The following is a 12068-nucleotide window of genomic DNA, read 5'->3' on the forward strand; positions in this document are numbered from 1 at the left end:
TCGACTCCCGCTACAGCGTGATCCGACTTAACGCGAATTGGCTCTAACGTGATTTTTTCACCGGCAAAGAATTTTAGACCTAACGCGTATTCCTCTCCCGCAACAAGAAATTTTCCGAAGGAAATCGCGGTGTGTAAGTAGCGGCTTTGTTATTGGCTACCAATTTTTTTTTCGTGACTGGACCTTCATCCCTTTGGCATCACAGAGAGCGGAAGTTCCCACACCGTACTAGTCAGAACATCGCTTCCATTTATTTTTTTTTCATTCTAAATGGGAAAGTTTATGAAATATAATGGCACCTAAGAGCGCTGTTTCATTTAAAGTTTGTGAAGACAGAATGAGAAAGAGAAAGTTCTGATAATTAAAGAAAAGCTAAAGATTATGTGCTTGAACAACTATAAAATGCGTCGAAGGTAGCATGACAATTAGGTATGAGTGAATTTTCCATATCTACAATTAAAAATCAAGAAAAGGAAATCCGTAAAAGTTCACCGAGTAGTTTCTAAGCGAAATGCAAAAATTATGAAAATAGAAGTTGCTCTTGTATTGTGAATTAAAGAAACCAGGAATAGGGGTGTTGCCATAGATGGAAACGTTATAAAAAAAACTAGTGAAGCAACTGTATTGCGTATTTAAAATTATATAAGAATAACGGTTTGATCACACAGCATAAATTATCACCATCTGCGCTTTTTTAAATTACAAATATCATTACTGAATCTACTGTATAGTACAACTATAGTGCACTTGTTTTTCTTACTACATAATATACGTACCGTAGTGGTTTATATTTTATGTCTTTCTTCCCCATTGATCAGTGATTTTGTGCATCGTAGCAGTTTTTTATGCTGAATAAAACGATTTTTTTAAAAAATACAAATAAAAATTCAGTTTTTTTTATGTAAGAAACAGTAATGTATAATTAAGAGCCAGTTTTATAGGAACCGGGCAGAAATGGGGTGTTCGGATACACCATTTTTGATTTTGCTCAAATTTTTATGGTGGATTTCTTTAGAGATTTTTGAAGACACGTATTTTTTCTTTTCCTCCAAATAATTTTTTGGGGACCTGTAAAAATTCGTGAAGTGGAGCCCGACGTAGAGGTTTTTCCAAATCAGCGTTTTTTAAAATGCGATTATTTCTGTGCATTAAGCGTCAGCCGAAAAAAATCTTGTGTTTACAATATGACGTTTAGCACCTAAATTGAATATATCATTAGTTTTGTGGCTGATCTTCAGTGCAGTTTTTCAGCGGTCGCCTGACTTTGTCGAAAAAAAACAAAAAAGTTCCATGTTTGAGGCCCTCTGGTTCCCTGACTTCAGGCTGAACCATGGTTTTTGTACGTAATTTGTGTAAGAATATATATAAATTATTGAATACCCTCTTTAGTTGCATGGCTCACTCTCTTGGCTGCCAAAAATGGCAGTTTTTGTATCGAAAAATGCTAAAAAGTGCAGTTTTCATAAGCCTTTATCTCAGTGTACCGAGGGTCAGTGTAGAACTGGATGCCTGCATTTCAAACTAGAGTGTGTATTTTCACAAAAAAGTGACAGAACTATGGGCAAATTATTTTCAAGAACACATATTTCAAAACAGTAAAATGAACTTCAATTCAGTCCAATTATTCGGGTTTAAACTTTCCTTTAGAGACGTCCAGATACTATTCAAAAAACTAGTATGATCAAAAACGTACCATTAAAGAGTTATAAACTTGCAAATAGACTGATTATGCTTACTCGAATACTTTATAATATGATTACTGGAAGCAAAGTGAAAGAAAAACATCAAAATATGATAAAAAATGTACTTTTTATTGGCCTGTATCTCAATGCACTGAGGGTTAGTATAGAACTTGATGCACACATTTCAAACTAAGAGTGTATGTCTTTTCACAAACAATTGACATAACTATGGGCAATGGTTCTGCAGGCTCATAAAATGCACTTCAAGAAGAGGAAATTGCATAAGAGTTAACGACGCATCCAGTTAGATGTACTCAAGCTACAATGCTTTGTCTTGCATTTTTTTACTGTCCCAGAAGTCAGTTAGGCAACTATACCCTTGTTTTATAATGTCATAGTATTGCTTTTATCATAAGTAATAAAATATGACTTAGTAATCGTTTGCTATCACGGTAGTTTACTGCAGAAAAAATAATTTTTGTCACTATAATGTACAGCCTAAACGAATGTCAACGAACTAAAATGTACAGTACAAATGAAACAAAAAGGCTATCTTAATTATAACAATTAAAAATATACCTAAAACACCTTCAAAAAAGTGTTACAAACATAACTTAAGTTTTTACCGCAATAATAAACTTTTTTTTAAACTTTGCTTCCAGTGATCATATTATAAAGTATGCGAGTAAGCATAATCAGTTTATTTGCAAGTCTATAACTCTTTTATGGTAAGTTTTTGATCATACTAGTTTTTTAAATAGTATCTGGAAATCCCTGGAGGAAAGTTAAAACCCGACGGATATGTTGATTGAATTGAAAACTAAATAGTTCATTTTACTGTTTTGAAATACGTATTGTGTTCTTGAAAAGAATTTGCCCATAGTTATGTCATTTGACTGTAAAAATACACATACTCTAGTTTGAAATGCAGGCAGTAAGTTCTAAACTGACCCTCGGTGCACTGAGATACAAGCCCCTAAAAAGTACACATTTTGTCATATTTTGATGACAAAACAGCTACTTTTTCGCAGCATTGAGCATTAAACCTGCATTTAATGAGCCTATTCAATAATTTATATATATCACTACATGAATTGCTCGCAAAAACTATGGTTGAACCCCAGTGAATGGAACCAGGATGCCTCAAACATGATACATTTTCACTTTCTACTGCACATTTTAGCCACCCCTGCCAGGGTCCATTGAAGGTCTGCCATAAAATTTACGATATATTTCATTTGACGCACTAAATATCCTGATGTAATCACAAAGACTACTTTTGCTGATGCTCAATGCGCAGAGATAATTGAATTTTAAAAAATGTCAATTTGAGAAAAACCCTAAGTTGAGACCAACTTTCGGAATGTTTGTAAGTCACAAAATTTTTTTTTGGAAGAAAAGAAAAAATATGTGTCTTCTAAAATCATTCAAAGAAACCACTGTAAAATTTTTAGCGAAATCAAAAATGGCATGTATCTGATCTGCCTGACTCTTATAAAACCTGGCTCTTAAGAATAGGTTTTTTACATTTTGAGATGGTGTTTACAAGTGTCTTTAACTATATGGGTATGTTTATTAAAAAAATTTTCGCATACCCTTTTCCACAACGCGAAATTTCGACTTACGCGAGGAGTCTTGGAACCCATCCCTCGCGTAAGTCGGAACTCGACTGTATTAAAATCAAAAAACTTTCGGTGTGATTTCTTGTGAGGGCTCTTATTTCAGAAAATACGTCATTCTTTTCGTGCACGTAATTTTCTAAACGTACTTTAAAAGAACGTAAATTTCTAAACGAACTTTTAAAATACGTAACTTTTTAAGAGACTCGTGGAATAAATAATGGTAATAGAACTAACCAGTGCGAAGAGCACTAGTCTTAGAGCTAAGTTTCAAACTTTTAGTTCGTTTACTAAAGCTGAAAAACTTTGAACGTCTTTGAGGAAACGAAAGACAAATGAATTAGTTAAAAATATTTTATATATCAAAAGTATAAAGTATATATCAAAAAAAAAAAAAAAAAAAAGAAAAAGAAAAATCAGCACTTTATGTCAAAAGGAAAAAAAAAAAAGGTTTCTCCAAGTATACCCTCCGTATCTAATTTGGATTCTGCGTTGAGCTCCACTTCAATCATGATTGATAACATTTTCCTGTTCTAAAGCTAGAGAGCAGACTCACCGATAAATATTATCACTAAAGCTAATTTCATTCATTGTGTCTCACAATTTTTTTCTGAGAAAAAAGCTTCGAAAAATTCGAACCTGAAATCTAACGGAAGCGTATTCGAGAGAATCAGCTTCCAGAGAAAATGTCCCCCCAATGTTAATCGTATGTCGTAAAAAAACCGGCTGTGGTAATTTTTCTATTTGATCGCTTAGTTTTAAAACGCCACAATTTGACTTGAACTCTGTTGTAAAGTTATGAATATTTCATTCGGGACTGATTGTGTATCAGGCTCCTTCTCAGTCATGAATGGTGAGACATTCCTTTGAAAGATTCAAGGAACCACCCACCCACCTTGAGACTTAAGCCCACCTGTTGCTGCTGCTGGTTGTTAGGGTCGCCAGCTTCTTTTCCCCACGAGCACTTTACTGTCTGGCCGTTCACTTCTGTGTTGTGGGTTGCTACGATGGCATGTGTGGCGGCTTCTTTTGTAGCAAATCTGGAACAAAAGGTAGCAAAATGATATTTAAATTTCTTTTAAAACACTCCTTGAAAAACAGATAATATTAAGGTACAATAGTCCAGTCAAGGAGTGGACCACTGGGGTGTAGCGTGCTTGGAATATGCGATAACTTTTGACTTCAAAATATTGTTAAGGGTAGTTAGTAAGTAAGCATACTGAGAGTCTTCGCCCCTAGGGGTGAGATAAAGGTGGGAGTGAGGGAGGAAGAAAATTTTGGGTTTTTCAAGAAAATATCGGAAACGGTGAAAATAATGCGTTTAAAATAAAAATTGAAGCTAAATAAACTTCCTATGAAACTGTTTCTACACATATTTGTCAAATTTCCAATATTTTTCCGGGTATATGTTATGAAGAAAAATCGAAGATTTTTCGAAAAATTCTCTCTTTTTATCAAACACTTGCTCTTAGTGCCTCCCAGGATACGTATTCATGAAAATTGTCAATGACAAAGTTGTAGAGGGTTCAATTTCCTTCAATTTGATATGCTATTTTGTTATATTATATTCAACCAATCAAAATTTATAGAATTTCAAATACGCACCTTTATGGCAAAAAATGGAACACTTGCCATTCACAAATTTCAAACTGATTTGAAAGAATTGTGCAGTTCCTCTTTTTTCAATGATTCCTACAATCCTGATGGACAATAAAGAAGTGTTTGTGGATTACTACAACACAAAAAATGTTGTGTGTGTTTAGGGGAGGGGGGTCGTGAAATTGTGACTTTGTGACAAGGGGGCAGGAAAGAGTAAGAAGCGTGAAATCAAACTTTTTTTCTTACGAATATGTTTATGAAAAGTAGCTTGTAAAACGTACTTTGTGACAAAGGGGGAGGGTTGTTAAAAATGTTGATTAAAGGGACATCATTTATGGACAACCCTTTATCAAGAAATCGGACGAAGATTTGCAGAGCTACGTATATGCAGTATGAATTAGCTCCATAAACCCAAGGCATTGTTTAACGAAAGTGAACTGAGGAAGTGCAGAAAGCCGGCACTTCCTCAGTAAGAAATTTGTTAGAAGTAATTAATACGTAAACATACTGAAAATCCTCGAACCTAGTGGGGGGAGGGGAGTTAAAGGTAAGAAGGGGGAGCCAAATTTTGTGGTTTTCGATTATATCTCGGAAACGGCAGGAAAAATGTTTTCCGAATAAAAGTGAAAGTTAACTAAATGTATTGTGAAATTATTTTCATACGTATATGTCACATTTCCAGAGGTTTTTTCAGGTATGCGTTCTTGAAAACCAATACTTTTTGCAAAAAAAAAAATCTCGTTCTTTTTGTCTCAGAGTGTCTGTGACAAGCAGGCGCTCAAGAGATCTTGTGCAGCAATCATGTGAAAAGGACCCTGGCGGTTTTCTGTGTCTTGAAAATCCACCGGCTGAACACTTTTAACTGCGGATTCAAACCTAATACCAAAGAAATACGAAGCCTATGCCCAATCACCGCGACACCTAGCTCACAAGCTATCAAAAACTATGAAATTCTAGCATAATCAAATTCGTTATTCTTATTGAAATGAATATGTGACGCTATAGCATGATAATGAAAATTTTAATAATAGAAATAAATGTAGCTGACCGGCAGTATCGTTTTGTAATTTTAATTTTAATTACATTATTACTAATCATATTTTGAAAGTGTTTATATGGAATATGGACTAACAGTAATTAAAAATGAAATCTTTGAATCATCTTTAAGGTGACATCTTGGTTTTATTTTGAGTCGGAAGGGTCTTGTCACCAGCAGTGGAAAAGTTGTTCAAAGAAATTGATAATGTATTGATGTCATCGTCTTTCTCTCCGCCCTGCATAAATATTTAATTCCGTTATTGCGACTGCCCTTGCAATGCAAGCTTTCGACAGAGTAGTTTAACGATGATTTCCTACAAGTGACCGGAAGGTCACTTGTTAAAAAGCAATTGGTCAAAATCATCTTCAAGATTCCGTCAGGAGCAAACATTCGAATCGGAGAGTTTCGGCACGAGTTGGTCATTCCTCCTTTCTCAAACCCCTAATCCGGTACTTCACCATTAAGTTCGTAGCTACAGGTGTACCTGGTAGTACGGCAGAGTTAGAGACCAGTATTGATGTTTGCAGCTACTTTGATAAATGATCTGCAACGGAACTCGTTGAGGGACTTTCTTTTGCCTAGAGCACCATACCATGAGAAATACATGTGACCCCAGCAGCCTCAATGGATTCAGAGGAAGATGAACTGTTGGTTGACCTTAGATACATGTTGTATGATTTTAGATTTCTGATACATTTTGACAGCAGAATGTGGTGATCAGTTGGGATTGGGCTATCAAAAGAACAACCAGGAGGACTTCCTCTCAGATGATAGCTACCGAAGAAGTTTGCCATCTGATGATAGCATATCATCTGATATGCTAGGTAATGTTGATGCAATATCAACGTCAACATCACCTAAAGCTCGGAGCGTATTTGTCTCGTTTTTCAACAGCTTCATCATTAGCGGATTTGTCAGCTGACTGTTATTATGAAAGTTGGACAGAAACCTTCTTGTTTGACCGTCGTTTCAATTTTCTAACTGACATTAATGTCCATATGATTTAAACAGTCGACTGTTTTTGCCTAACAGTTTTCTAGACTAGGTATCCTCAGTAACAACAAATTCAAATTAAATTAAGTTATTGTCGTTACCAATTTCCTTAAACAGTATGTATAGTGCTGACCTTCTGCATGTCCTAAGTCCACCAATTCATACTGCATATACGTAGTTCTGCAAATCTTCGTCCGATTCCTTAATGAAGGGATGTCCATAAATGATGTCCCTTTAATCAACGTTTTTAACCTTCCTCCCCTTTTGTCACAAAGTGCGTTTTACAAGCTACTTTTCATAAATATATTCGTATTAAAAAATGCTTGCTGTCACACTTCTTACTCTTTCCTTCTCCCTTGCCACAAAATCACAATTTCACGCTCTCCCCCTTCGGAAACATCATTTGTGTTGTCGTAGTCCACAAGTACTTCTTTATTGTCCATCAGGATTGTCGAATTCATTGAGGAAAGAGGAACTACGCAATCCTTTCCAGTCAGTTTGAAATTTGTGAATGGCAAGTGTTCCATTTTTTGCCATGAAGATGCGTGTTTGAAATTCTATAACTTTTGATTGGTTGAATATAATGTAACAAAATAGCATATCAAATTGAATGAAATTTATCGCTCTACAAATTTGTCATTGACAGTTTTCATGAATACGGATCCTGGGAGGCACTAAAAGCAAATGTTCGACAAAAAAAGAGAATTTTTCCGAAAATCTTCAATTTTTCATAACATATACCCGGAAAATTATTGGAAATTTGACAAATATGTGTAGAAACAGTTTCATAGGAAGATTATTTAGCATGAATTTTTTTTTTATTTCAAACGCATTTTTTCCACCGTTTCTGACATTTTCTCGAAAAACCCAAAATTTTCTTCCCCCCTCCCTCCTACCTTTAGCTCACCCCTAGGGCCTGGGACTTTTAGTATGTTTACTTAGTAACTGCCCCTAAGAATATTCTGAAGTCAAATATTATCGCATATTCCATGCACGCTACAATGTGTTCATTGACTGGACTACATGGTTCATTATGAAAGTAATGCACATGATTTTATTGTTACGTGTCGATAGATGAAAGCACACAGGGGGGAAATGTGGTGGGGGTTCTGCAATTTGGACGCAGCTGGTCGTCAGTTTGCTCCGGGCAGAGTGAGCTGAAAGACGTGCCTCCACGTAAAGTATGTGTTCGACTTTTGTATCACGGCGCAATGTAGCTTTTGCTTGAGCAACGATACGCCCAGCCACAAGGCCTTAATCGTTACTAACCTTTAGTAACAGCCCGGTGGTAACCCAACCCTCTTACGGCCCTGACTTGACTCCATGCTACTTTTTTTGTTTCCCCGACTCAGGGGAATGCTGAAAGGAAAATATTGGAATTCTATGGAAAACAGTCAAAACGATGTTACAACGTTTCTGACAGACATTCCCGTCGAGGAGTTTCAGAGTGCCTTTGAGGCGTGGCAAACACGTCTCCACAAGTGTATTGATGCAGGAGGACAGTATTTTGAAGAATTTTAAGCATTTGTACATGTAAAATCAGTAAAGCTATTTTTTCCGGAAAATGCGCATTACTTTCATAATGATTCCTGTAAGTTTTAAGTAACATTTTTCCCGACATTTTTCGAAGCAAAACGTATTTGAATAATTTACCTATTGAATTCACTGCACTGTATAAATAACGTATGGATCTGTATGCCGCTGACATATCAATGTAGAAAAGTATATTTATGTTTTCTGAGTGAATGCGTCATATATCATCGCCTCAGAGCAAGAGTACGACATCTAATCCCAGGAATAACAATAAGATATCCTACTGTTGCTCTGAGGCGACGATATGCAGAAGGATATTTTTGTAGATATCGTTTGCTTAGTTTTGAAGATGTCGCTAGACAGTTGCTTTTTCATTCTGGTGGTCATTCATTTGATTCATTGAATGCAATCCCGAAGCAAAACTTGAATTCAAATATATTTTAAATTGAGTTACTAATAAAGATATCGTTTGTAACATTTAGTTGCTCAAACTGTTAGACGCGTGATTTGAAGCTAAGATTTCTCGAATAAGGAAGTTTACATGATTTATTTAAGAATATCTTTCGTTGTGTTTTGACCGTTTCACTGCTATTTGAGCTTTGCTTAAACTCAAAGCCTCATTGGCATGTGAACATAGACATGGGAACCGGTTCGCTCTCGCTCACTTAACTAGATGGATCAGCCTACCGAAGTTCGGAGGGGAAAATGATTCTCCCTAGGAGCAGACTCGGCCGCCATTGTGAGGGCAAATATATTGGTGGTTGAACAGCATTTGTTTCGTTTCTCAGCGGTTTTCAGGTGGATGAAACTCAATCATGCCGACTTCGTGTTCAGCATTTAAGAGCCATTGTCTGTAAGGATCAGGCAGGTTGTGATTGTTGACATTTTTAATTTTCTTTATTTTTGCAAATGTTGTTCCTTATCATGAATGTAATGTTTGTGCAAAATATGAGCTTTTTCTGCCTTACCGTTTTTGGAAAATTAAAATTTTAAATTTAAAGGGCGTGGCACAGTTTTGCGTGTTTTTCAAATTTGCGGATTTTAAAGTTCTTGTTGCTTTGAGTGCCCCTATAATAAAGTCTATACTATTATATGGTCTTCTTAGATACTATTACAGCTGTCAAATCGGTGTCACTAAGAGGGCGACGGCCACAAACTCCGTTTAAAAATGACCGAAAATGAATTTTTTTACTATATTCAATGCCAATTTTCTCAAAGCGCCTTCATGATGACACCAACGTTTTTGCATAAATTCCTAGCTACACTTGCATACATCAAAAATATGTAATGAAATTGGTGTCACTATAAGGGCGCCTGAAGATATTGGAACTTATATGTGTTAAATTTCACAAAAATGCAAATGTTTAAAATCTAACTTCTACTCTCGCCCTCATAGCAGAGATCTGAAACTAATTAAGTTTGATAACAAACATGTTCGTCTAACATATGAACTAAAAAAATCCTATTACTTTCGGAAATATAATCATTAGAAAATAGTATGTTATGGAGTTATTTTAAAAAAAAAAGACTTTTTTAATTCGAATGGCTTTTTGCACGGTTTGTTTTAAACTTTAATATAAAATTACAGTAGTGACACCTAAAATAATATGTTTCTAATGCTTTTTATAAAAAAAAAAAGCTTTATAAAAAGCATCAGAAACACAGTAAATCGATATAGGTACAGATGGACGTATTGTGTAATGTGCATTATAGGCTAAAATAGTCGTACTAATATTCATATTTTTTCAACCATACTAATTTTTTATATGTTATTTATATTAAAAATGCAACTATTTATAACATAATGTCTTAAATAGTGATGAACACAATGTATTATATAGCGAGCACTCAGAATCTGAAACATAATTTCAGGATGACGTAGACTAAAACAAAGAAAACATAAAAATCAAATCACCCAGTTTCAGAAAGACGGTCATCTCTTATTGATATCTGGTAATTTTGTAGCACTAAAGCTTGAAAAAACATGGTATCCCGGAGAAATAGTAGAAGTTGACCCTTTGCTAATCTGAATACAACTAGCCCCTCATAGCAGAGATCTGAAACTAATTAAGTTTGATAACCAACACGCATAGGCGTAGGAACCGGGGGAGCTGGGGGAGCTTGAGCTCCCCCTGGAATATTTCAGACCGTCTCAGCTCCCCCGGAAAATTCTTGCACTGCAGCTTATTGCCGTACATTGATTTCCTCACACCTGATTTCAAAAATGTGATCTGCCTTTTCTAAGAATTTCGTAATTTCCATCCAATAAGCAACAATAGCAGGGGCAGACGGAGTGGTCAGTGCACTTGAATTCACCTTCACTCTTTTTTCACTGGTAAAACATCTCTTGATTCCAGAAATGCGGAAAAGTGGGCTCTACCCCGCGGCCTGTGAAATCAGAACTAGTACCAATATGGGTTTGCTCCCCACCTTGAGCTCGTGTTTCGGCTTTTGACAGCGGCATCGCATTTCAGTTCATATTCTTATTAGTTTTGCATACCGTTTTTTTGTTCCATGATCACAAAAACAGTTGATAATGAGCCAGTTTGGCATTTACATATGAATAACATGGAAGGTGCGCCAGACATAACTGATGGAAAAAGGTTACTAAGGTTGTTTGTACTTGTTCAAAAATTGTTGAACTTGTTCAAATAATTTCAACTTTCCAAAAACTTATCTCATTTTAAGTTATCTGACCCCTCAGATTATACTTTACGAAGTTACAGTTATTCTTGTTTTTTTTTTTTTCTTTCTCAAATTTACGATTTTTTCATCACTTACAGATATATTTTCATGCCAAAATTGTTACCTTTCATCTATTTTTGCAGAAAAAAACGCCAACAATATTTTATAGTTTCTATCAAAGACTTTTACAAAAATTTATCTGAACAATATAATATATAATGAACAATTCATTTTAACACATTTCCAACGTTCTGTTTCTCCGCCCTTCTGTTTCATCCCCCTTTTATATGTATTCCCCTTTTTCTAGTTCTCAGAAAATAAGAAAATCTTCTAAATGCTACGCTGTCGAAGCTTCCCCTTTCCTCCAAAATTATCACAGAGCGTCTCAAATTTTGTTTTCAAGGCTCAATTCTCTGAAAATTTCCGGAAGAGAGTCCCTGAATTCCTTGCCCTCCAACAACATGGGAGATTATGTAATGTTCCGTTTTTGGGATTTCAATTTCAAAAAATTGCTGGACCCCTTACGCCAACAAACTGATCCACAGTCGCGTTTTTCAGCGATTACAATTTCGAAAAAATTAAGAAGAAGAAACCTCTGAACCTTTTCTGATTACATCATTGAAAAACGATCTCTAGTAGGACTTCAATTTTGAAAAATTTCCAGAGTAGAGCCCTAGTACAGCCTTTTCTCCTGACATCATTGAAGGTTGTCTACAATTATGTTTTTAGGACTTCGAATTCGAAATATTGGGATGGAGATGTAAATTGATTCAAAAAATCTATCGAGAACAATCCTTCGATTCATATTTTCACTAAAGGCAACAAATATGGTATATAATCGCGTTTTTAAGACATTAATTTTGAAATTTTTTCAGGGAGGATATTGGAACCTTTTCTCCCCTTAACATTACCAAAGAT

The 12068-nt window shown here is 35.4% G+C and overlaps 1 protein-coding gene across 1 annotated transcript in view; it reads right to left on the minus strand.

Moving 5' to 3' along the window:
• The window catches only part of LOC129218762 (cytotoxic granule associated RNA binding protein TIA1-like), a 146920-nt gene that overhangs the window by 69411 nt on the left and 65441 nt on the right, over positions 1–12068 (minus strand). The window contains exon 6 of the mRNA XM_054853086.1: positions 4197–4341. Within this exon, the coding sequence (XP_054709061.1) occupies positions 4197–4341 (145 nt within the window). The remainder of the gene's footprint in view (positions 1–4196; positions 4342–12068) is intronic.

This window comes from Uloborus diversus, chromosome 3 (genome assembly GCF_026930045.1).
Source record: "Uloborus diversus isolate 005 chromosome 3, Udiv.v.3.1, whole genome shotgun sequence".
Taxonomy (NCBI): Eukaryota; Metazoa; Arthropoda; class Arachnida; order Araneae; family Uloboridae; genus Uloborus; species Uloborus diversus.